This window comes from Miscanthus floridulus, chromosome 3 (assembly GCF_019320115.1).
Source record: "Miscanthus floridulus cultivar M001 chromosome 3, ASM1932011v1, whole genome shotgun sequence".
Lineage (NCBI taxonomy): Eukaryota > Viridiplantae > Streptophyta > Magnoliopsida > Poales > Poaceae > Miscanthus > Miscanthus floridulus.
This window is the reverse complement of record NC_089582.1, coordinates 144,848,171-144,875,226: the sequence shown is the minus strand read 5'-3', so window position 1 is coordinate 144,875,226 and position 27,056 is coordinate 144,848,171. Positions and strand designations below refer to the sequence as shown.

General features: G+C 49.5%; 2 protein-coding genes across 2 annotated transcripts; one reads left to right on the top strand and one right to left on the bottom strand.

The window, feature by feature from the left end:
• The first annotated feature begins 17,916 nt into the window (after positions 1–17,916).
• LOC136542716 (uncharacterized) lies at positions 17,917–19,833 on the top strand. Its single transcript, XM_066535279.1, has 2 exons — positions 17,917–19,131; positions 19,250–19,833. The coding sequence occupies exon 2, from the start codon at positions 19,267–19,269 to the stop codon at positions 19,573–19,575; it is 309 nt and encodes a 102-aa protein (XP_066391376.1). The 5' UTR covers positions 17,917–19,131; positions 19,250–19,266; the 3' UTR covers positions 19,576–19,833.
• A 13-nt stretch (positions 19,834–19,846) lies between these two features.
• LOC136542718 (disease resistance protein RGA5-like) lies at positions 19,847–24,693 on the bottom strand. Its single transcript, XM_066535280.1, has 5 exons — positions 24,545–24,693; positions 23,540–24,433; positions 23,048–23,257; positions 21,112–22,989; positions 19,847–20,989 (listed from the first exon to the last, which is right to left on the bottom strand). The coding sequence occupies exons 2-4, from the start codon at positions 24,373–24,375 to the stop codon at positions 21,222–21,224; spliced, it is 2,814 nt and encodes a 937-aa protein (XP_066391377.1). The 5' UTR covers positions 24,376–24,433; positions 24,545–24,693; the 3' UTR covers positions 19,847–20,989; positions 21,112–21,221.
• Positions 24,694–27,056: the final 2,363 nt, after the last annotated feature.

Genomic DNA, 27,056 nt, shown 5'->3' with positions numbered 1-27,056 from the left:
GCTACGCCCAGCGGCCTCACGTTCACCGTCGGCCAGATCACCTGGACCACCAGCTCCGACGACTCCATCGCCATGGCCACGGGGGAGGCATGGATTCAGCCTGCGCCGACGACTACTTCACCTGCATCGGCTACGGCTCCGACCACGGTGAACACGGCTCCGACCACGGTGAACACGGCTCCGACCACGGTGAACACGGCTCCGACCACGATGGACCTGGCTCCGACCACGGGACATCTGGCTCCGACCACGCCTACAGCCACGCCAACAACCCGTCATCCGCTTCCCCGCTACAGAGGGAAGCAGATCGACAACACCGACCTGCTCGATTCCGTTGATCGGGTCGGCATCCAACTCGCTGAAACCCTGGCTCTGGTAAGTACGATTCAAACCCAACCTAACGAGCAGGTAACAGCCCTCCACGACAGATCTATCCGACCAGCTCGGATCAGTCGTCCTGTGCGATTTGGAACAGATCTTCTGGTCGTATCAACTCCTGAGGGGCGTTTCGCTCATCGCCGGTCAGACATCGCGATGGGTCTCCGACTCTGTGAGTACGAAGCCTCGACGGAGAACCACCAGGTCCAGCCCTACGGCCTGCAAAACGCTGCCTCCAGCTACGCGTACAACCTGCGACACCGCTCGGATCTGTGTCCTGTACACCGATCTCGGCCGAAGCCATGCAACATCGTCAACATGGTCCGGATCGAAGATTATCGGGAAGGATCCGTCCACACAGTCCGAGAAGGTGACTCCAGCTCCTCATCCGGCATCGCGTCCAACGCATCTGTCCACACCGAGCTTCAGCGTCACGAAGATGAAGGCGCCCAATACGACCTGGATCTACCAGACCACGCCCCGGGTTTTCCCGAATTTCCGTCTTTCCCGCCAAGACGAGGGGATTTGATCCATGTTGTCAGCAACGACGAGCCGCCAGCAGTTGGCGAAACAGAACAAGAAAAGACCGCACGCGAAGCACGCAATATTGACCGGTTTAATCGCCGGCAAATCGAAGCTGAAGCAGACCAAGAGGCACGACGCATAAGGGTCCAACCGCGCGACCTCAACAATGCTTTCGACAGGGTGGGGGATAAACAAGTCTTCAAGACCCCAAGCGCCAACGTAGCCGTCGCCATGGCGACGATGCAGCGGCTGCCCAACACTCCCGAGACTCAAGTAATCCGTGATGACATACAAGCTTATCTGACGGCAGCTATGGCTCAGACCGCAGAGATGAACCAAGCCCGGGCTCCATCCGTTTCTGTTGAATCAAGCCACAGCCGCCAATACTCAAGTCGCTCACAGCCACTCAACCTACGTGGCTCGCGCAATAACGACCCATCGGACAACCGTCAAGGCGGGAACGGTGGTCGTGATGGTGGTCGGGACGACAACCGCCGCCGGGAGGATAACCGCCACGACGTTCGAGGCGACAACCGCCGAGATAACCGCGACAATCGCCGTGATAACCACGGTCGCAGCGCTAATCTAGGTGGCAATCAAGATCGCCGCGATGGCAATAACGATCTCCGCCATTACCTCGGTGGACGTGATTTGCGTGCTCGCATCAACCAGAGAGCCGACGATCGTGCATCCCACGAAAGCTATCGCCGTATGGAGTACGACACCGTCCACGGTCCGCCGGGTCTGAAGCAGTTCACTCCACACCTGCGCCAAGTCATATGGCCCAAGAATTTCAAGCTCGAGAAGCTTCAGAAGTACGACGGCAAAGAAAACCCCGAATTATGGGTCATGCTCTATGAAACCGCGTGCCGGTCAGCCATGGCTGACGAGCACGTTATGTCTAACTACTTCCCAGTCGCCGTTGGTCATGCAGGTCACCAATGGCTAGTTAGCTTGCCGGCAAACTCTTTTGACTCTTGGCAGGAACTCAAGCAGGCCTTCATCGACAATTTCATCGCTACTTGTGAACAACCCGGCAACAAGTACGATCTGCAACGGATCCGAGATCGGAAAGACGAACCACTGCGCGAGTACGTTCGGCGTTTCTCGGAGATGCGCATCAAGGTCCCATCAATATCCGACAACGAAGCAATCGAGGCTTTCGTCACCGGCCTCCGCTTCCACGACGCCCTGAGAGACAAGCTCCTCCGGAAAAGACCTGAGTCAGTCACAGCGCTCTTGGCCACCGCTAAGAAATACGCGGACGCTGACGACGCTAAAAAGATAATTGTCGAAGAAGAAGCAAGGGTCCCACGCTCCGACCACCCCCCACACCGCGATGATTACCGCGGCAACCGTGGTCGGAACGACAATTTTGACCGCCGCAACCAGCGCAACGACTCCCGCGACCACCGTGATCAACGTAATCAGCGGCGCAACCGCCGTGACGATTACAGAAGCAAGCGTGCTCGGGAAGATGATGGCGAGGTCAATACTGTGAAAAAGGGCGGAGGACGTCGTAACTACGAGGACGATTACGCCAAGGCATTGAAGGGCCCCTGCCAGCTCCATCCCAAGTCGAACCATACCATGGAGAATTGTCGCGTCCTCAAGACTATCTACACGCGCCAACAGGCTCCGGATACGTCCGACAAGCCTACTGACGTGAGGGAACAGCGCAACGAGGACAACGACGACGACGATGCAGATCCTCGTCATAAATACGTCAAGCCGACGGATCGCGTGCACACCATCATCGGCGGCAAGGTGTCCATCGAGACCAAACGAGAACGCAAGCTGCTCGCCCGCGCCTGCTTGAACGTGGCAAAGAACGACAACCTTCTTACCGATCCGTGGCTTCCTCCGTGGTCTCACCGTGAAATCTACTTCAGCAGAAAGGACCAATGGGCCGCCATACCCGAGCCAGGGCGTTTTCCCCTGGTCCTCGATCCTTGTATCAACAAGGTTCAGTTCGACAGGGTACTAATCAACGGCGGCAGCTCCATTGATATACTGTTCAAGAACAGCCTGCCCGCTCTGAAAATAGCCCAGGCGGACCTGAAGCCGTACGAGGCACAGTTCTGGGGCGTTCTCCCCGGACCGAGCTCCACACCTCTCGGGCAGATCATGCTACCTGTGCAGTTTGGGACTCCGGACCACTTCCGCACCGACTACGTCAACTTCGTGGTCACTGATTTCGACGGCACCTACCATGCTATTCTTGGTCGACCGTCGCTCACCAAGTTCATGGCCATACCTCATTACAGGTATCTGGTGCTCAAGATGCCTACTGAGAAAGGAGTTTTAACCCTCAGGGGCAACGTATACGCAGCTTACACCTGCGAGGACGACAGCTTCAAAATAGCAGAGGCCCACGACCTCTCTATTCGCATGGCCGAGACCATTCTCGACGCTAAGAAGACCACGGCCGACCACTTGGAGATCCCAGAGCTCGAGGCTCAGCGCAAGAACATCAGGTGCAAGGAGCACAAGACGATCCAGCTGGTCGAGGGTGATCCCAGCAAAACGGCCCTCATCGGGGCCGACCTGGATCCCAAATAGGAAGACGCGCTCGTCAGGTTCTTGAGGGGCAACGTGGATGTGTTTGCATGGAAACCTTCCGACATGCCCGGTGTACCTCGGGACTTGATTGAGCACTCCTTGAATGTCAACAGCAAAGCCAAACCAATCAAGCAGAAGCTACGACGGTTCGCTCGCGACAAAAAGGAGGCGATTAGGGTAGAAGTTACACGGCTTTTGGCAGCCGGATTTATCAAAGAAGTGTATCATCCGGAATGGTTAGCCAACCCGGTTCTTGTACGCAAAAAGAATAATGAATGGAGAATGTGCGTTGATTACACTGATCTCAACAAACACTGCCCTAAGGACCCCTTTGGCTTACCTCGCATAGACGAGGTCGTAGATTCAACCGCCGGTTGCGAGCTGCTTTCCTTTCTCGATTGCTACTCTGGTTATCACCAGATCGCTCTCAAAAAGGACGACCAGATCAAGACATCTTTCATCACGCCTTTCGGCGCCTACTGCTACACGACCATGTCGTTCGGGCTCAAAAACGCCGGTGCTACCTACCAACGCGCTATACAGGCCTGCCTCAACGACGAGATAAAAGACGGCCTCGTCGAGGCTTACGTCGACGATGTAGTTGTCAAAACCAAGGAAGCACATACCCTTGTTGACAATCTAGAACGCGCCTTCGCAGCCCTTAATACGTTCCAATGGAACGCGCCTTCGCAGGTGGGGCCATCGGAGCAGGGTGGCTCCTCTATGCCGGCAGTGGTCACAGCACCGACCACAGCAACACAGAGCACAGACGAAGAGAACATGCCGCATCATCCTCCGACGCCCGTACCGGAGGTTGAACAAGTCCCGGTGGAAACTGCCGAGCAAGCAGAGCAGGGGCGGTCGAGGAGGCGTTCCTTCGCCACATCCTTCCGCAAGTCAAAACTGTAAGTATATATATTTTTGATGTAAGCTTTGCATTTTGCAGTGGATGCTATTGTCTTCTGAATTTGTCTCTGAATGTATTAGATCCGCGTCCACCGAAAGTCCCGACCAGCTAACTGGGTGCAGAACGTCCTCTCCAAAAACGGCAGGACAAACTGCTCAGCAACCGGCCGTGGAGGAGCCCATGCAGGGACTCTGCCTGGGCCTCAGCAGGCGGACGACCAGACGCTAGTCCCCGAGCAAAATACAAGTGCTCCGAGCACAAACCCTGATGAGGCGGATACCACAGCACCACGGGAGCTGGATCTAGCCGAGGAGCAGCAGCCAGAAGTTGCCCAGAACAAGGGTGCCGACGCGACGGCTCGTGGGAAAGCCCTGGTGGTCGTGGAGTCTGCAAACTCCGGACCACCGCCGCCTCCCGAACTGGAGGCTGAAGAGGATGAAGTGGAAGAAGTCCTGGGCCGTCCCCAAGATAGACGACAACATGTATATGTGTCGCGCTATCGGAACGACAAATGGGTCATGCACGAGGAGATCCCAGAGGCCGAGGAAACCTTAAGAGTTGAACGAGCAGCCAAACGCCTGGTGACTGAAGTCCAGGTATATTTGGCTTTAGTCCTTAAACCTGTTGTGTAGTCGAACTATCTGACGTAGCTTGTCTGTATGCAGGACGTGATAAAAACTACAAGGTATCGAAAAAGGTGCTTCGACCAGATAGAAGTAGTCATGAAGACCAATAAGGAGCTGACGGCTGAAGTGGAACGCCTACGGCGCCAACTTGAAGCCACCGACCAGGAGAGGACAAACCAAGAAGCACAGAACCAAAACCTGGTCGGCCAGCTCAAAAACAAAGAGCAGGAGAAAACAGGTAAGTGTTCACCGTATCATAGCAAGTGCTGGACTTGTGTTGTTTTGTTCTTGACAGTAATAGCTGTAATGCAGGTTTAGAAGCTGAAGTGACCCGCCTCCAGGGGGAGAACAGCCGCGCGTTTGCAGAATGTGGTCGCCTGAAGGAGGACAACGAGAAATTGGCACGCCGCCAGTCGGAACTCCAAGACCACACTAACAGAATGAAGGACGACCTGAAAAGTAAGCACTCCAGACCACCTTTCTCGTTAAATTGCCCGCATCGCCTTGTCGTGTCATCACGTTTGATGTCTTGTACTGTTTTCAGTTTTGAAAGTCAATGCCAAGAGGCACCTTGAGGCCGTGATCAAGGAGCGCGACGACTGGAAAGCACAATGCCTTAAGGCCTCCGAGGAGCGGGACACGTGGAGCAAGCGGTGCCAAGAAATGGCAACTGGCATTGTGCCCGTCCTCGACCTTATCGACCCGGCGCTCACAGAGGAAGAGCTAAGGACACCTCAGCTCGGACTGGTCGAGAGATGCAAGCAAGCATGGGGATGGTTCCAAGACTTCGTGAAGGAGGCGGGTGAGTACACGGGTGCCCATGTGCTAAGCATGGTTCATGCTCACTACCCCTTGATCGATCTCAAACGCTTGGAGGCTGGGTACCCGAAGGAGATAGACCCAGACCAGGCCGAAGAGCTTCGGACGGCCCAGCTGGACTTGTCGTCAAAGATAATTGGCGATATTAACCTGTGCGGAGGTGGGACAGCACCTGTGCAGGGTATGCCATCGACAAGCCAGCTGGAAATGCCATCAGCTACAAGCCAACCAACGGAGCCTGCGGTCTCGACCAGCCAGACACCGGCGGGGCCATCCCCTTCAGCTTGACTAGCCCCAGAGTCCCCGAGACTCGAGTAGGGTATCAGAGGCGGCAAGCAGTAAATGCCATGCGCCCCGACCAGCCAATGTAATAGGCTTAAAGCTGTAGAAGGAGGACATAGTTGTGTTATTGTAAACTTGAGCCTTTTCAGGCAAGCTTGTAATAACGTAACTGTATATCATTATAAGCTTGTTTGTTTTATACAAAACGTACTTTAAGCTTGAGATTCTGTGTTGGTGTAACTAAGTGGGAACGTGTTAACGTTCTGTTTAGTTGTACCGTTTTGCTCGACACTTCATCCTGAAAAGTTTGTGCGGCCCTAGTCTGGCATGTGGTCGGAGTATGAGGTACTATGACCTGTGCACACGTGAACGCAGACAAGCCAAACCAGGGGGGACCTGCCGATCACCCGCAACGTAGAGAGCGGATCCCGTGCACGTGTTGGGAGGAACCGGAGACAGGACCTGCTCCGAAAACCGTAGAAGGAGTGGTGGTCGGCTTGTACTGGCTTAAGTTAGAATAACCATAAAATTTGGAGTGACACATTAGAGTGGTCGGAGAAATCATAGTTGCTTTAGTAAAGTAAATCGAAAATACAAGTAGAGTACATATCTCAGTAGTTAAGCATAGAAGCGTCTAAGCTTGTCGATGTGCCATGAGTTCGGTACGTCCGTGCCATCTAGATGAGCTAACCTGTAAGACGTTGGACGTGTGACTTCCTTGATCATGAAGGGTCCCTCCCATGGGGTTGCGAGTTTGTGGACACCAGCCTGGTTCGTCTTCCACTTCAAGACTAAGTCCCCGACCACGAAGAAACGCTCTTTAACGTTCTTGTTGTAGTACCTGCGCAAAACAGCAAGGTACTTGGCCGTGCGTACGCAAGAATCAAGCCTTTTCTCTTCTGCGCTGTTGACTTCTAGCTCCCGTACTTCGTCGACCTTGCCTTCGTCGAAGTTCTCTACCCATGCTGATCGGAAAGCTATATCTGGTGGGAGGACTGCTTCAGCGCCGTAAACCATAAAGTATGGTGAGACGCCAGTGTTACGACTGGGCTGAGTTCGGAGGCCCCAGACAACGGCTGGTAACTCCTTGAGCCATCTTCCAGGAGCTTTATCGTTTTCTCTGTACATCCTCTTTTTCAATGCGTCCAAGATCATGCCATTTGCCCGCTCGACTTGTCCATTAGCTCTAGGATGCGCCACCGAGACGTATTTTACAACTATGCTCCTTTCATCGCAGAAGTCCCAAAAAGCGTTCCCGGTGAACTGAGTACCCAGATCAGTAATGATGCTGTTGGGCACGCCGAAACGGTGGATGACCTGGTCGAGGAATGTGACGGCTTTCTCTGAGGATGCCTGTACCAGAGGCATGTATTCTATCCACTTAGAAAACTTATCAATTAGCATGAAGACGCATGTAAATTTCCCAGGGGCTGGTTTGAAAGGCCCGATCATGTCCAGTCCCCAGCATGCGAAGGGCCAAGAGGCTGGAATCGTCTGGATCTCGTGTGCCGGTACATGGATTCTCTTGGAGAAGAACTGACAACCTTCACAGCGGCGGACTAGCTTCTCTGCATCGGCCACTGCTGAGGGCCAATAGAACCCTGCTCGGAAAGCCTTACCGACCAGTGTTCTTGATGCCGCGTGGTTGCCGCAGGAGCCAGAGTGGATTTGGTCTAGGAGATGCTTGCCTTCCTCCTGGGTTATACACTTCATCAAAATTTCCTCCTTAGCGTTTTTGCGCCATAACTTGCCATCGACGAGCAGATACTGCTTACTACGACGCATCAGGCGTTCATTTTCTGTTCGATCGATATAACCGCTACCGTCTGTTAAGTACTTGATGAAAGGTGTTCTCCAGTCTGGCTCATGAGTGGTCGGAAGCGGCTCGGTTGTGCTCGGCGCTGGAACCGTAGCCACTAATTGCTGGTCTGAGACTTTGTCGGTCGTTGAATCTTCGTCTTCAATGGAGGGCGTGAGCAGGTCTTGGACGAATACGCCATGTGGGATTTTGGCTCGGGATGATCCTAACTTTGACAACGCATCTGCTGCCTGGTTCTTGTCCCGGACCACATGTATGTACTCGATGCCATAGAACCTGCCTTCCAGCTTTCTTATCGATTTGCAATATGCGTCCATCTTTTCACTGGTCGTGTCCCAGTCCTTGTTGAGTTGGTTGATGACCAGAGCCGAATCTCCGTAGACATAGAGACGTTTAACTCCGAGCTCAACCGCAATGCGTAGACCATGCAGGCATGCTTCATACTCGGCTGCATTATTAGATGCTGGGAAATAAATCCTGAGGACGTACCGGAGCTTTTCCTTGGATGGTGATACGAAAAGAACTCCTGCTCCCGCACCGTCGATGTTGAGAGAACCGTCGAAGTACATCGTCCAACATTCGTCGGATCCCGGAGAGGCGGGAGTGCTTAAGTCTGTCCACTCGACGATGAAATCGACGAGTGCCTGAGACTTGATTGTAGTACGGCTTGCAAATTCCAAGGAAAGGGGGCATAGCTCCATTGCCCATTTGACGATGCGCCCGTTCGCGTCCTTATTGCGAATAATGTCCCCCAAAGGATACTCGGTCATGACCACCACACGATATCCGTCGAAGTAATGTCTCAACTTTTGGGATGTTATCAGTATGGCGTAGAGCAGTTTCTGAATCTGTGGGTACCTGGTCTTGGATTCGTTGAGTACCTCACTAATGAAATAAATTGGCCACTGTACCTTGTAGGCGTGGCCCGGCTCGTCACGCTCGACCACCAGTGTAGTGGAAACCACCCGATCGGTTGCCGCAATGTAAAGTAGGAGAGTTTCGTCTTCTCTGGGAGCAGTAAGTACCGGAGGTGACGTGAGGTATTGTTTCAGCTGCATGAAGGCAGCGTCTGCTTCCTCCGACCACTCGAACTTCTCGGACGCTTTGAGCAGTTTGAAGAACGGTAGTCCTTTTTCTCCTAATCTTGATATGAAACGGCTTAGAGCAGCCATGCAGCCGGTGAGCTTCTGGACATCCTTCACCTTTTTTGGGGGCTTCATGTCTAAGACAGCTTTGACTTTCTCCGGGTTAGGGCGTATGCCGTCGTAACTGACGACGTTGCCGAGCAATATGCCAGAAGGGACACCAAAGATGCACTTCTTTGGGTTTAATTTCCATTGGAACGTATTAAGGGCTGCGAAGGCGCGTTCCAGATTGTCAACAAGGGTATGTGCTTCCTTGGTTTTGACAACTACATCGTCGACGTAAGCCTCGACGAGGCCGTCTTTTATCTCGTCGTTGAGGCAGGCCTGTATAGCGCGTTGGTAGGTAGCACCGGCGTTTTTGAGCCCGAACGACATGGTCGTGTAGTAGTAGGCGCCGAAAGGCGTGATGAAAGATGTCTTGATCTGGTCGTCCTTTTTGAGAGCGATCTGGTGATAACCAGAGTAGCAATCGAGAAAGGAAAGCAGCTCGCAACCGGCGGTTGAATCTACGACCTCGTCTATGCGAGGTAAGCCAAAGGGGTCCTTAGGGCAGTGTTTGTTGAGATCAGTGTAATCAACGCACATTCTCCATTCATTATTCTTTTTGCGTACAAGAACCGGGTTGGCTAACCATTCCGGATGATACACTTCTTTGATAAATCCGGCTGCCAAAAGCCGTGTAACTTCTACCCTAATCGCCTCCTTTTTGTCGCGAGCGAACCGTCGTAGCTTCTGCTTGATTGGTTTGGCTTTGCTGTTGACATTCAAGGAGTGCTCAATCAAGTCCCGAGGTACACCGGGCATGTCGAAAGGTTTCCATGCAAACACATCCACGTTGCCCCTCAAGAACCTGACGAGCGCGTCTTCCTATTTGGGATCCAGGTCGGCCCCGATGAGGGCCGTTTTGCTGGGATCACCCTCGACCAGCTGGATCGTCTTGTGCTCCTTGCACCTGATGTTCTTGCGCTGAGCCTCGAGCTCTGGGATCTCCAAGTGGTCGGCCGTGGTCTTCTTAGCGTCGAGAATGGTCTCGGCCATGCGAATAGAGAGGTCGTGGGCCTCTGCTATTTTGAAGCTGTCGTCCTCGCAGGTGTAAGCTGCGTATATGTTGCCCCTGAGGGTTAAAACTCCTTTCTCAGTAGGCATCTTGAGCACCAGATACCTGTAATGAGGTATGGCCATGAACTTGGTGAGCGACGGTCGACCAAGAATAGCATGGTAGGTGCCGTCGAAATCAGCGACCACGAAGTTGACGTAGTCGGTGCGGAAGTGGTCCGGAGTCCCAAACTGCACAGGTAGCGTGATCTGCCCGAGAGGTGTGGAGCTCTGTCCGGGGAGAACGCCCCAGAACTGTGCCTCGTACGGCTTCAGGTCCGCCTGGGCTATTTTCAGAGCGGGCAGGCTGTTCTTGAACAGTATATCAATGGAGCTGCCGCCGTCGATTAGTACCCTGTCGAACTGAACCTTGTTGATACAAGGATCGAGGACCAGGGGAAAACGCCCTGGCTCGGGTATGGCGGCCCATTGGTCCTTTCTGCTGAAGTAGATTTCACGGTGAGACCACGGAGGAAGCCGCGGATCGGTAAGAAGGTTGTCGTTCTTTGCCACGTTCAAGCAGGCGCGGGCGAGCAGCTTGCGTTCTCGTTTGGTCTCGATGGACACCTTGCCGCCGATGATGGTGTGCACGCGATCCGTCGGCTTGACGTATTTATGACGAGGATCTGCATCGTCGTCGTCGTTGTCCTCGTTGCGCTGTTCCCTCACGTCAGTAGGCTTGTCGGACGTATCCGGAGCCTGTTGGCGCGTGTAGATAGTCTTGAGGACGCGACAATTCTCCATGGTATGGTTCGACTTGGGATGGAGCTGGCAGGGGCCCTTCAATGCCTTGGCGTAATCGTCCTCGTAGTTACGACGTCCTCCGCCCTTTTTCACAGTATTGACCTCGCCATCATCTTCCCAAGCACGCTTGCTTCTGTAATCGTCACGGCGGTTGCACCGCTGATTACGTTGATCACGGTGGTCGCGGGAGTCGTTGCGCTGGTTGCGGCGGTCAAAATTGTCGTTCCAACCACGGTTGCCGCGGTAATCATCGCGGTGTGGGGGGTGGTCGGAGCGTGGGACCCTTGCTTCTTCTTCGACGATTATCTTTTTAGCGTCGTCAGCGTCCGCGTATTTCTTAGCGGTGGCCAAGAGCGCTGTGACTGACTCAGGTCTTTTCCGGAGGAGCTTGTCTCTCAGGGCGTCGTGGAAGCGGAGGCCGGTGATGAAAGCCTCGATTGCTTCGTTGTCGGATATTGATGGGACCTTGATGCGCATCTCCGAGAAACGCCGAACGTACTCGCGCAGTGGTTCGTCTTTCCGATCTCGGATCCGTTGCAGATCGTACTTGTTGCCGGGTTGTTCACAAGTAGCGATGAAATTGTCGATGAAGGCCTGCTTGAGTTCCTGCCAAGAGTCAAAAGAGTTTGCCGGCAAGCTAACTAGCCATTGGTGACCTGCATGACCAACGGCGACTGGGAAGTAGTTAGACATAACGTGCTCGTCAGCCATGGCTGACCGGCACGCGGTTTCATAGAGCATGACCCATAATTCGGGGTTTTCTTTGCCGTCGTACTTCTGAAGCTTCTCGAGCTTGAAATTCTTGGGCCATATGACTTGGCGCAGGTGTGGAGTGAACTGCTTCAGACCCGGCGGACCGTGGATGGTGTCGTACTCCATACGGCGATAGCTTTCGTGGGATGCACGATCGTCGGCTCTCTGGTTGATGCGAGCACGCAAATCACGTCCACCGAGGTAATGGCGGAGATCGTTATTGCCATCGCGGCGATCTCGATTGCCACCTGGATTAGCGCTGCGACCGTGGTTATCACAGCGATTGTCGCGGTTATCTCGGCGGTTGTCGCCTCGAACGTCGTGGCGGTTATCCTCCCGGCGGCGGTTGTCGTCCCGACCACCATCACGACCACCGTTCCCGCCTTGACGGTTGTCCGATGGGTCGTTATTGCGCGAGCCACGTAGGTTGAGTGGCTGTGAGCGACTTGAGTATTGGCGGCTGTGGCTTGATTCAACAGAAACGGATGGAGCCCGGGCTTGGTTCATCTCTGCGGTCTGAGCCATAGCTGCCGTCAGATAAGCTTGTATGTCATCACGGATTACTTGAGTCTCGGGAGTGTTGGGCAGCCGCTGCATCGTCGCCATGGCGACGGCTACGTTGGCGCTTGGGGTCTTGAAGACTTGTTTATCCCCCACCCTGTCGAAAGCATTGTTGAGGTCGCGCGGTTGGACCCTTATGCGTCGTGCCTCTTGGTCTGCTTCAGCTTCGATTTGCCGGCGATTAAACCGGTCAATATTGCGTGCTTCGCGTGCGGTCTTTTCTTGTTCTGTTTCGCCAACTGCTGGCGGCTCGTCGTTGCTGACAACATGGATCAAATCCCCTCGTCTTGGCGGGAAAGACGGAAATTCGGGAAAACCCGGGGCGTGGTCTGGTAGATCCAGGTCGTATTGGGCGCCTTCATCTTCGTGACGCTGAAGCTCGGTGTGGACAGATGCGTTGGACGCGATGCCGGATGAGGAGCTGGAGTCACCTTCTCGGACTGTGTGGACGGATCCTTCCCGATAATCTTCGATCCGGACCATGTTGACGATGTTGCATGGCTTCGGCCGAGATCGGTGTACAGGACACAGATCCGAGCGGTGTCGCAGGTTGTACGCGTAGCTGGAGGCAGCGTTTTGCAGGCCGTAGGGCTGGACCTGGTGGTTCTCCGTCGGGGCTTCGTACTCGCAGAGTCGGAGACCCGTCGCGATGTCTGACCGGCGATGAGCGAAACGCCCCTCAGGAGTTGATACGACCAGAAGATCTGTTCCAAATCGCACAGGACGACTGATCCGAGCTGGTCGGATAGATCTGTCGTGGAGGGCTGTTACCTGCTCGTTAGGTTGGGTTTGAATCGTACTTACCAGAGCCAGGGTTTCAGCGAGTTGGATGCCGACCCGATCAACGGAATCGAGCAGGTCGGTGTTGTCGATCTGCTTCCCTCTGTAGCGGGGAAGCGGATGACGGGTTGTTGGCGTGGCTGTAGGCGTGGTCGGAGCCAGATGTCCCGTGGTCGGAGCCAGGTCCATCGTGGTCGGAGCCGTGTTCACCGTGGTCGGAGCCGTGTTCACCGTGGTCGGAGCCGTGTTCACCGTGGTCGGAGCCGTAGCCGATGCAGGTGAAGTAGTCGTCGGCGCAGGCTGAATCCATGCCTCCCCCGTGGCCATGGCGATGGAGTCGTCGGAGCTGGTGGTCCAGGTGATCTGGCCGACGGTGAACGTGAGGCCGCTGGGCGTAGCCATGGAGCCGGAGATGATGACCATCTTGTTTGCTTGGAGAGCAGTACGCACACCCCCTACCTGGCGCGCCACTGTCGACGAAATATGGTCGGCAGTCTACCTAGGGGTATGCCCAAGGTAGTAGATTATCGGCAGACAGATGCGCAAGCCCCAAACAAGACGGTGACGCAAGACAGACACGAGGTTTTATCCAGGTTCGGCCGCCAAGAAGGCGTAATACCTACGTCCTGCGTCTGATTTGTATTGCTGTATGTCAATGAGAGATATTTTTTAGAGGGGTCCCCTGCCCGCCTTATATAGTCCGGGGGGCAGGGTTACAGATCTGGAAACTAATCCTAGTCAGTTACAATTGCCATATCTGGCCGGATAAGGATTCCTATTCTAACCGACCAGGATCCTGCTTGGTCGCCAAATCCGTCTTGATTCCTTGTGCGGGACTCCGATCAGGTTAACTGGGCCGCACGTCATCTTTCGGGTGGACTGAACCCCATCGATCCGGGCCAGCCCAAGCTTAGCCGTAAGGGTATAGGGGTTAATACCCCCACAGTTAAATAAATAGATTCTCAGAGTTGTCTTAAGTCAAACTTTTTAATCTTTGACTAAAATTTCTAGAAAACCCTGTTAAAATTTATGACATCAAATTGATATCATTAGATATACCATAGAATATATTTTCATAATGTGCTCATTTTATATCATAGATGTTGTTACTCTTTTCTATAAAGTTAATTAAACTTAAGATAGTTTGACTTGCACGGATTCAACGAGTTGATTAATTTGGGGACGGAGGAGGTAGATATAAATAAGTAGCGTACTTTTTAGTTATTTAATTTTTAAGATATATAGATTTGAGAGACATTTTATTTTGTTTGTTATTGAAGACTTTTAATGATAGTAAGATTAAGATGGCAGCCGATGACATGTCACATGTCTTAGACGATGGCCAGGCGTCTACGACAACTTAATCGAGTTCAAGATAATAAGATGTGCTAGTCCAATTTCTCCGAGTTGTCTATAGTGCTCTGAGTATGTGTGCATCAATGCATATACGTGACTTTCCACGCTTGCTTTTAAACAAAAACACATACGGAGTACTGCGACGTGACTGCCGAGGATACCTTGGTTTTGGTAAAAAGAATTATTGGCGTGGATCACTAGTGTACTACTGTATCAAACCTAGAGAAGTGCTCGACCGCCGTGTGCATCAATATTTTTACCACGTGAGACGAGAGAAAAAAAAAACGTTGATTGATCCAAGTCAATGCGTGTCACAAGCGTAGCTACCCGCTGCCAACCAACAATAGCCCTTCTTGCTACTGTTGTATAACTTGGAGCTTGTTTGATTCTCTGGTCTAAAGTTTAATAATTAAAATTGAAGACTAAAATTTTAGACCACACTTTAGCTCACTTGTATGGTTAATGTTTCTGTGAGATGTTCTAAACTTTAGATCTCATGCTTGAAGTCTCAAGAGTTAGAATGTTCTAAAGTTTAATAGCTAAATTATAGATCATAGGATCCAAACAGAACCTTACAAGCTACTTATGACTAAAATAGGTTTAACAATTAGGGTGGTTTTAGGCGGTTTTTCTTTTGAGCGTGTTTATTTCCACTGCCCAATTTTACTAAAAAGTAAATCAGACATGCTTATTCTGACCATGTTTTTACTCCATTTATACAACTTCTCGAGAAAAAACTTCTCACAGAAGCTCTTCTAAATGGGGCCAATGGCATCCAACTGACACACGCGTAATAACCAGTGTAGCAATGTGGTAGGATTGCTTCACTTGTGGTTAAGAAAAGAAATGACGGAAAATGACCATAGCTTAGCTAATTAGATTCCTTGTGATGGGACTTGCCTATCCGAATTTAAGCTCTCAACTTGATGTGAGTGCTCGTATTTTTGTAAAGTTATTCTGTGATTTAATTAGGCTATTTTTTTTAGTGGTAGAGGATGTGCCGGACAATAGAGGTTTTGGTGAATTTGCATTGTCAACTTTGATATCGACTTGGTCTTTCGAACGTGCTATATGCATACGTTCTTAGGGGTATTTTAGAGGTGGGATGTGTATGTGTATTTAACTATTTATAGACACGAGTGTATATGTATGTGAGCATCGTACGATGATTTGAAAAAATGAAAATGAAATGATGAGCATAGCAATAATGTTTTGACAAAGAAACGAAACCTACCGTCAGAGAACCAAATCACCTGCGGTCAAGAAAGATCAACACTTTCGTTCAAAAGAAAAGGACAAAAGAACAAGTACTACGTGTGACCTTTTTCTGTGTTTTTTGAAAGATCGAGTTTTCTTTTGTTTGGAGGACCAAGGGAACCTGAACAGCGATATTCGTTGAGATTGTGGTGCCTTCCCAGTCATGACATAGAAGCTGTATTGTATGCAGCATCTTCCTTGGATTTCTTTAATTAGTGGTAGTCACAGAACAATCAGTGCCACTACTAACGTTGCCTCGAGGAGGAGGGAAGTAGTAGTTTGACTATTTAATCGTTGGTTCGTCTAACTGTAACCGAGCTGGACAAAGGCCCAGGCCAGCTACGTACACTGCGACTTCTTGGTTCTTGCATTCTCTCGTTTTTTTTTTTCTGCCAATAAACAGTATTTTTCTCTTACACCAAATCAGTCAATAGTACTTTCAGCCATAGCTTATCAGCCAAACGAGCCCAAGCGAACAGGACGTCTGTTGCTCCGCTGAACCGACCGACCAAGAGTTTCGCTCTTGTTTCTTGGAGGACGCAATGCAATGCAAATGCAAATGCGATGCGAGGCTCTCGTGGTTGTGGTTGCCATTCACGACGTCGTTTTCTCTGAACGATTCTCTCCATCTCCAGAATAATCGATTCGATGGCCTGTCCTGTCCGTTGCCTTCAATGTTTTCCTGGCGTTGGCAATTCAGAGTTTCAGACCATACATTCCCCATGAATGAATGCAGAATTACAGATGCAGAAGCAGAACAGCATCATAGCATAGCATATGCGGTGGTTCCTCCAATCCAACGCTGAACACGCGGAGTTCAGGCACGCATGCGCAACACGCGGCCTTGCATTCTGTCGGCGCAGGCTGGCTGGTCACAACTCTCACATGGTTGGAAAGCAACACGCGGCAACAGCAATTCAGCATCACTGCAGTTGACATCATGGGGCAGCGTCAGGCAACACCGCAACAGGCAACAGCCACGGGTGAACGTTTCAGCTTCTGGAGCTGCAGAACTGCAATTGCTCTGCTACAAGAGGAGCTTCATGTATGTTGCTGCGAAATACTGAAACGAACGTACGGGGCTAAGCAGTCCAAGAAACATACAGATTTCCGTACAAAATTGTGAGATGATTTATCACTTTGCCCGATAGAGCTTATCGAATTGTGCTGGACGATCAGCTAACTGAAAGCAGACTTTGAAGACAAAACTAGGCGACCTTTTCTTGTCAGCCGAGTTGGATGTCACTACAGTACATTAGAAAGAAAATTTAATGACTACAACGCCACAAGCACAACTTATTATGGCTGCATGTCATTGAGGTCAACCGTCGAGGACAAGGGGTGGTCGATATAAGGATACGTCATTGAGGCCAGGCTAGGGATTACATCATGTTCGATTTAGAGATAACGGAAAAGCTGCAAAGATGGACTCCACCATATCTCAACTACTCGTTCTCTAGATTAATTCTTATCCACTCGTCTCTCAACCTTCCGCCGACACCGTCTCCTGCTCTACCTCTTCTTCGCATCCGCTCGCCCAACTCCATCCCACCACGCCCCCTTCCCCCACTCCGCCCCGTCTCTCGCCACGTCGTGCGCTTCCCCCCACCGCGCCGCGCCCCCACTCCATCTCACTGGTCGCGGCCGTGGGCCACCACCAACCCAACGCTACCCACGGCGTCACTAGGCCACCACCAACCCAACGCTACCAGTAGGAGGTCGTCGCCAGCCTGGACATCGTCTCCTGCGGCTAGCACAAAGACACCCCGACAGGGAGGGAGGTCCAGCAGCGGAGGTGTACACTAGGCCGTTGTTCTTGACGTCCTCCTGATCCGAGCTTGCTAGCCACTGCAGTTCCCCACCAGGTAGGCAATGGGCGCCAGCGATGCTGTGTTTAAGTGTTTAAGGTGTTTTTAGACATATTGCAAGCCTATGTTTCAAGTATTTCAGTTGTTTCAGATGTATGTTTCAAGTGTGTTGATATGAATGTTGCAAAAGTAGATCAGGATGTTGCATATGTTGCAGTGGCTGCACACTTATGTTGCAAGCGTCTGTTCCCAATGTTTCATCTATTTTCAGACGTATATTGCAAGCGTGTTTATCTGGATGTTACATATGTTTCACACATATGTTGCAAGCGTTTTATCTGTATGTTGCGTATGTTTGCAATGATTTTTAAGTGTTAGTATTTTACAAGTGTTTCAGATTTTCGTTGCAAGTGTTTCAATTGTTTCTGATATATGTTACATGTGTTTCATCTAGATGTTGCACATGTTGTGAGCAGGCTAGGGAAGAGGGCTCAGGCGGAGGCGGGCCTCAGGCCGCAGGTGGTCCCCACGTGTGCGCGGGAAGCGAGGCGGGCAAGGGTGGTCCCCACGGAGCGGCGCGGGCGAGCAGGCGGGCGAGTAGGCAGGTGAGCAGCACAGTAGGACAGCAGCCGCGGGCGTCCGTCCGGACGTCCGGGCGCTAGCAGTTCCCTAGAGAGAAAGAAAGTTTTTCTTTCCCAGATTACACCCCTTTAGATTCTTAAAATTTTCAAGTGGTCCATTCTAAGTTTACTTTAGATCCAATAATGGATCCAGATGAGAATATTGAAAAAGTTTATACACCCATGATGCATTTCACTTTTTTGTAAATTTGTTCACTACTTTGTTTTACTTTGTTATAAAAACCTCCCATTTTCAGTAAGTGAATGGGCTATCTACCTGCTTTATAGACTGTGATGGCTCGCACGATACGTCTTTATTATGTATATATAATGGGGTATTCAAGGGCTGATAGTTTGTCATCTACTTAGTTACAGCAGTTGTTCTGAACTTACAGAACAAAGTCTTCATCCTCTTTAGGCTAAATAAAGATAAGATGAACTGCACAAACGGTTCAAAGCAATAGTTTAAGCAGCAACTTTAATTAAAGCTTGCAGCTTACTAGTATGTATTCCCTCCAAAATGATGCACTCAAAACGTATCCAGCCAAAGCAAGGATGGCTTTTGCATATTCCCCACGCATGTTTTTTTCTCCCTATTTTTATTCTTTTTCAAACAAAAGACAAAGCTGTGCTTTTCTCGTCGTCCTCTTTTTCTTTATTCCTCTTTCACCTTCACTTTGGCTCCTGCTCACGTGCCTCCTCATCAGCCTTGACATTTTCCCTCCCTCTCCTCCCCTCTCAAATGAATGACACTTTTTATCTTTCCTTTGCATCTTGCTAATTTTCATCGTATGCTGTTACGGAAAGAAGATTAGTTTTTATTCTAACCAACGGAAAGAGCTCTGCACTTTTCATCGGCTGTGCAATTTCCTCTGGTTCCTTGACATGATGCTCACTCGTGCACTCACTCACTGCCAGTTCAATGGCAATCCTTTTCCATTCCACCTTTTCCCTTCTTTGCAACGGCAAAGATCGCCGGCCCTTTGCTTGGCTGCTTGCTTATAAGCAGGTACATTCTGCTGTCAATGTGTCATCTCATATCCGTTGCTGCTTGGTGTCCAAACTCCAAAGCGAGAGCTCAAACTAGCTAGCTGGTACTGGTAGCTTGCATGGACAACTCTCCTAGCTTGCTCTTCTTCAACCTCCGGTTCATCTTTGTTCAGCTGAGCTCACAATCTCGCTTGATTTCTACTCTGCTATTGCATACTGCAGGTTAAACCGAGTTCACCATGGGTCTCCAAAGGAAGATCCTGGGAAAGAGAAGCATCCAGCAGGTGCCTGAAGAAGTGGAAGCTGTTAGTATTCCGCAGCTGGTGGAGCTGCGGTCACTGAAGCTGAAGCGGTCTCACTCCCACGGCGGCGACGACGACGATGAAGATCCACGACAGCTTTCACCGCCGCCGTCGGCGAACGGTGCTGGAACTGAACGCCCCCTGCACTGCCCACCGGCGCCGAAGAAGCCGAGGCTCGAGCTGGGGTGTAGCCTGGACGGATTCAAGGTGCTGCGTGTCATGGACCTGCGTTGCTTCCTGCGCTGAGGGCTGAGCCAGTGCCCTCTTGAGTTTTGAATGCAGCATCAGTTCAACTCAATGAAAAACGCGTCAACGAACGTGTTCACGGAAGAAAAAAAAGACTGCAGCATCAGTTATATTTATCTATCCAAGTTCCAGATGTCTGATCTGAATATCTGATAGTATGCTCTGTCGAGACTCGCATAATTCACCAATGTAATGGCGGTCAGTTGCCAGCCATATATTTGTCAATATCCATCTGGATTCGAATTTAGACTTGGCTTAGGTGACCGTGTATTTTTTTTCTAATATAGAAGTGTGAGTGTCGATATTCATAGCTTTGCATGCATGTAGGCATACATATATGCATCTATATTGTGTTTTAGAAAAAGTACTAAAAAAGACATACAAGTAATAGGACAATTTGTATGTCGAATCTAGGTGTGGAATTGTAGGTGGAGACGGGAGGAAATTAAGCAGAGTTTAAGCCGGCTCTTAAATCCTGTCTTTCAGGTGAACAATCACATGCGGTTGCTTCAACTCAACCTTCAACATTTTATCTTCTTCCCCCATAAAAAGACTCTGTACATAGGGGCAGGGATTACTTGGTGCACCTGGACTTTTTGCATTTTGACATTGATCCTGGGCAAGCTCACAAGCTCAAGGAAGTTCATTGATGGGAAGCCTATTGCTTTCTCTGTTGCAACACTTGCATTGACGAAGCAGTGTAGCATCGGCTGGAATGTCGTCACCTCTACCATGCCAGTGAGTGCAAGGAAACTTATTCCCTTGAATACATGGCTATTATTTAGATCTGCAATTTTAGTGCCCATGATTCCATACCTAGTTCCCTTTCTGTCGTGCAGCAGTGGCCACTTCTCCTTTGATTTCGCACGGGTCCACTCCAAAAACGACCTGTTATTTTGCCATTGCTGTCACCAGCATAATTTCTTTAGGCTGTCTTATGCTCTGCATATCGACATTAGCACCACTTTCTTTCTTGGTCACATATTTTAATGACAACTCATCTAGCTCATTCCAGATCTTTACAAACTTACTTTGTCGGTTCTGTTGCCAATGTCTCTTAAACAGCTCCACAAGGTCCTTATCTCCAAGATGTGCCTGCAATCTCTCCATAGGAGTGGCTCCAAACGGTTACAGTTATTCTAAGAGTTCCTCCATAGGATCCTGCAACTCCCTTTTGCGATGCGGTCATGTATAATGCAGACATCAGGATGCTCCTTCACGATTGTTTGCGCTCGGCTGCATGTTCGCGAAAAAATTGTTTGCTCTATGCAATTCAGGAAGCCCAGGTAATCCAAGAAACATACAGATCTCTCTTCAAAGCTGGGAGATTATCCAGTTATGCAGGATCTTCCCATTCAGGAAGCAGTCTTGAAGAGGAAATTTGACAATTCTTTCTCAGAAGAGTTGCATGTCACTGCATTAAGAAGAAAATTTAATGATTACAACACATACACACACAATTTTTGGTTGTATGTTATTTAAAAAAAAAAAGTGGTTGCATGTCTTCCCTTCGGGGACGACATTCTACAAGCTAACCTCAATGGAGCATGTAGTGCGAAGTGTCGAGCTTTCCATTTTGGCAATAAGCACAAACTGCAGAAGCAACATACTGTACATGACATCCAACGTCATGTTTTTCGTGGTCCTTATTCTGTGCCTGCCAGCCGACTCTGTCTACGAAATCTGATATCAAGCGTTGGAGAGTTGGGGAGCATCTTTAGGCCACTGATGACAGACTTCACAGCTTCCTCCACTGGATCATTACCACCTTCAGAAATCATCCAGACAATGAGCACGATATGTTTGAGAGATGAGAGGTGGTGGATGCCAACCTCCAAACTGACATATGTTGATTGTGCTTTATCTGCATCGAATCCGAGCCTAAGCCATTCTAGCATTCGCATGCCTCCTTCAAATATCAAACCAGGTCCATCTATATTACAGAATTCGAAACGCCTTAGACATCGGAATGCACCACGACTGATGATGAGCCCATCTTCAGAAACTTGCTTTACGAAAAGGTATAGCGAACGGATGGCGGGCAGATCTTCAAGAATGCGTAGATATTCTTGCTCCATCTTTTCAACTTTTATATCCAAGTGGGTGAGATCACATAGACAGGAACTAATCCACTTACGAAACCTGGAGAAGTATTGACTGATATGAATGAACTTTTGGAGGAGACGTGGAGGCGGGTACCACGAATCCACAAAACAATCTCCACCACCAACATGGTCATCAATAGTGACATGCCGAAGGTTGTTTCCTCCAAGTTTGCAGAGGGACGACATCAAAGATTTCTTTCTAGTTTCCATATCACTTGTTTCGAGCCCAATGAAAGTCACTCGGAGCACCCTCAATCTGCTCAAAAGTGCTAGATCTTCCCCAAAATTGATGGAGCACTTCCAGCAATCAATAGTCCCTAATTCCTGAAGGGATTCCATGTTACCAAACCCATCTGGCATGATGAGACGTTGACCAATAAGATGCATCAGTCGCTTGAGCCGAACAATACTTTCTGGCAGCTGTGTTACTCCAGTCCCGCTTAAATCGATGGTCTGCAGATAGTGTAGATTTCCAATTTGATCCGGTAGCACAACACCGCTTGCACTACAGGACCCCAGGTATCTCAGATGAAATAAACTTAAAATGCAATCAGGGTCAACAATCCTCAAATCACGGCATCCCTCTAGATCTAACACTCGAAGGACAGGTAGGTCTAAAACAGGAGGCATAGTCCAACCTCCAACATTGCATATACTAACTGACCGGAGATGGGACAGATTCATGGTTGCTCGAGAGACTGCCAGTGCATGTTCTGGATTGTCCCAGACAGAGAGCCGACGAATCCTTTGATCTGAAGATGGAACCCCCTGGCCATACAACATAGTTAAAAAATTTTCTTCAGTTGAACGAGAGATGAGGAAGTTCAATACAATATCATGGACTCGACATCCTCCTTCTCCACGAGTTTCATATCTTGAACGCAAGGTTATGGGCTGGACCAAACTCCTGTTTACAAACTCATAAAAGTAACTCTCAGCAACTTGTTCCAAAGTAAAGCCTTGTTTTTCAGTGATAAATCCTTCAGCTATCCATCTCCATACTAAGATATCTTTGTAAATCATGTGATCCTCTGGAAATGTACTCAGATACAATAAGCAATTTCTCATATTGTGAGGTAGATCACTGTAACTCAGAGACAGTATCTTATCTATCACTTCCAGGCCACTATCTTTTTCGTGCATAGAATGGATAGAATTAAGTGTCCTCTCCCATTCTTCCTCTGTTCTTGGTTTAGTAGCTATCATGCTAGCTAGAGTAACAATGGCCAGTGGCAAACCATCACATTTTTCAATTATCTCATCTTTAATCCCCTCCAGCTGAACAGGGAACTCATCTTCATCACATAATGTACCCAGTGCAGAGAGCTCCCGCTCCGTGCGGGGTCTGGGGAACTTCATCACATAATGTCCTTTTCAGAAATAATTTTTCAGAATCATTTCTGCTAAGAGGTTTCATTTGATAGATAAAACCCTCATCTGAAGTGCAGGAGAACTGGCCTACACTGTTGATACGTGTCGTCATAATTACTTTACTTGTATGGCCATTATTAGGAAGAGCACATTGTATGGTTTCCCATGCTGACTTTGTCCAAACATCATCTATCACAACGAGATACCTATAAGCAAGTTTGTGAAGCAGTGAAAATCATTTCTGTATAAAGGCAATAGAAACGGTTGTGCATACATATAAAAATAGTACAAAAGTTTATGAAAAATACAAATACGACATACACTAGACGTTAGTTTTAACTTTGGATTGTCATCATGCAAAACTACTTATTGTTGTGTAAGAGAAATTTGGTGTAATTAATGGCTGTACAAGCAAATAACCACTGAGATTCACAAATTTCTAGTACGTGTTCTGAATTAAGCTAACTAAAAAGAAAAGTTAAACTAACCTCTGATTTTTAAGATGTGATCTTAGGCTGTCAATCAGTTGCTTTTCGCTGCGAGATCCTATTGCCATCAATCCTAAATCTCCACCGTGGCTCCCAATTTGAGATAGAAACTCCCATAGAAGGCTAATCATATTGGGCTTTTGCGACACAGACACAAAAGCTGCACAAGAGAATTGGCCCCTAATTTTCTCGTACACCTGTTTAGCAAGTGTAGTCTTGCCTGAACCTCCAGATCCAACAATGGCGACAACCCTCTGTCGCTCCACTGGCGGGTTCTCGCCGACGAGCCGGCCAATGATCTCCTGGCTTGGGCCCTGGATGCCCACGAGCTTCTCCACCTCCACATAGAGTGCCTGTAACCGAGGATCGATCTCCGCGTGCGAGATGCTAGAACCGCCCTCCTCAATCCTGTATCTCTTTCTACGCCGGTACGATTCGTTTGCAAGATCATGAAGCTCTTTGATCTCCTGAGCAAACCTGTGGCGGTAGTGGAGTTTCTTGAGCTTCCGGATCATCCGGAGGAAGAACCTCTTGACGCCGGTGGTGGTGTCCGGCGGTTCGTGGTCGACGTGGTGGGTGAAGAGGTCGATACTGTCCTCCAAGTCGTAGGCCAGCTCGCGCATCTCCGCCGCCCACGCCTTCGCCTGCGCGTCCGGGCTCTCCATGGCCGCGTGCTTCTCCAACGCTAGGTTGATGGCGATCAGCTCCTTCCTCAGCTGCTCCATCTTCTTCCTCACGTTTTTGAGCTCGGTGTACTTCTCGAAGAGGCTAGCGAGCTTGTCGAGCACGGGGCCCATCATCCCCGCCAAGGCGCTCTCCTCCCCAGTTCCTCCCATCTTCGATTCCTCCTCCCCTCTCCGACTCACATAATTATCGGATCTTGAAGTTAGGGAACTAGATGTGGATCCAAGAAAAAAATTCCTGTTAGTGGTAGTAGAAATCTTGCTTTGAAACAAAGCACTTGCTGAAATAAATTGTTCGAGGAGATGAGCTGCTCTCACTTACTGATGAGATGAGTGTAGGAATCCGTATTTTGGAAAATAAATTGTTTTGGCTGGCTGAAATGAGTTTGTAATTAGTAGGCTATGAAATCTAAGGTTGTTTGGATGGATACTATTATCTCTTTGACAGATGGACAGATGGATTACTCACGACCCCACACAAACTGGCACGAGCCGAAGACGTGAGGAATTGTATCTTGTCCTCAATACACTTCACGCAGACACTACCGCGCCCTTGTTTTGGCTTCTCAACTAACAGTATTTTTTTCTCAAACTAAATTAGTTAATAATACTTTCAGCCATGGCTTATAAGCCAAACACGACCAAACAAATTCGTGGACAAACTCGTCGCAATCCCTACGATAGCTATGCCGATATCAATTTGATTTGAAAAAAGTCTAAAATACTACCCTCAAACATGGTCTATGTTTAGATAACTCCTAAACTATTATTTAGTTTGCTGTACTTGTCTCAATTATTTCAGTTCCTCCAATTATCCTTCAACAAAAATTATCTTTTTTTGTTTCTCAACATTCAAATTGATATTTAATTTCAAATTCTGTGAGGGGGATAGCTAACACCACAGTTTATGTTTAAAAAAATATGTCACAAAATTTAATCATTATTTTGGTAGGTTAGGACATATAATATTAAATTAATACTAGAAATATAAATTTGTATTAAACATAATGATATAAAATCATAACGTTTTTTTAAATAACTTATGGTATCCACTGTCACCTCACAAATTTCAAAATAAAAATTAAACTTGTGTGTAGAGAAATTAAAAAAACAAATCTTATTAGAGGGTAAATTGGATCAACCGGAATAGTTAAGAGGAGTAAATCGAACCAAACATTAGTGTAGGGGTTGCCTGGACATAAGTGATACTTGAAGGTAGCAATTTGGATTTTTTTTCATTTAAAGCTAATCATGTGTAACACCCCGGTGTTACGATTCTTTTTAGCGCCGTGATTTAGGCCTCGGTAAAGTTTTCGAAACGAGTTTCTCGGATTTTTGATTTAAAACGTATTCGACGCGATACGTGAATCCTGTGTGACGTAGTTTCGCGGATTCAAATAAACGTCTAGGTTAAATTTCAGTGCGTAAAAATATTTAGGAATATCGAACGACGATGCTAGCGGACGATTTGCCCTGTTAGCTTAAGCATGAAAAAACAACTTTTATAAATAAAATAAAATATATTAATAAATAGAACGATATATATATATATATATATATATATATATATATATATATATATATATATATATATATATATATATGTAGCGCGTGCTATTGGAGTGGTATCGGAGAGCTTGGATCAAAAGCATATGCGGCCAGATGTCTCACGCACAGCACGTATTATATTTTTCTAATCCTCCTTGGCTCCTCGCACTTTGAGAAGCCGGTCGACAGGAACATATAAAATTGTGAGATTTGTTTTATCCTTGTAGCTTTCCATTGTTTTAGAAAATCGAGATGTGCTTGACAGAGGTAGCCATATTCGTACAGACATTTGAATTCATGCACCACATCCTGGTAGCGTAGACCTCTAGCTTCAGCAAATTATCTAAAATTTTCCTGTCCCTTCACGTCTGCGCGTTTCCGGCCACGTTATGCAGGCTGCTGCTGTCTCCTACCCTTGTTTTAGTTGAGAAAGCCAGGCCACACGTGGTCCTGCTCCCTGCTCAGCCAGCGCACACCGTCCTTGCTCTTGCATCCGTACCGGACCCCTCTACCTCGGTTGTCCACATGACTCCACGCCGCAAAAATCCTGTCACCTCCTGTTTTCCTCACTCTAATTTGAGTACGGAGCGCATCAGGGTTGCCCCACTCCGTGACCCACCATTGTCTCCCTCCCCCCATCCTTTTCCCTGGCGCGCCGCACCACTGCAACGCCTGCGTCGCTCCTCACTTCCTTTTTCTCTGCCGCGCTAGGCCTGCCGCTCTCAGCGCCGCCCCTCGGTCCCGCGCCCGCCTGCTGCTCCTCCTTTTCCTCCCCACGGCGAGTTCCCGTGCCCCTGTCCTCGCCGAGCCACCGAGCGCAGTCGTGTCCGTGTTTCCGCCATCGCAGCTGTACCGCACCACCGAGAGTAGCCACGACGAGCCCCGCCAGTCCGAGCCACCTCCTCACGCTGCTGCTCCACGGCGACCCGCCGCCCGCGCTGGTCCGATCCGCCTCACCCTGCCGGTGCTGGCCATTCCCACGAGCGAGCGCACCCGCGCTCCTTCGCCGCGCTGGACCGGAGCCTGGGCGCTGCCCCACTGCGTGCCCGTGCTCGGCTGCCGGTGCCGTGGAGCTGCCGCGGCACCTGCTGCCCCACCGGGACCCGTGCCGTCCTGCTGCTGCGCCCATCGCTGTCAGTCGCACTGCGAGCGCTGCTCCTCGGCCGCTGGCCCGTCCATGCCCGCATCCACGCACCTCCAAGTGCCGAGCCCCCGCGGAGCTCCTCGACCGCGCCTACCGTCCTCTACGCGGGCAGGCCGCACCACCGCCACGCCGTGCCTCCTTT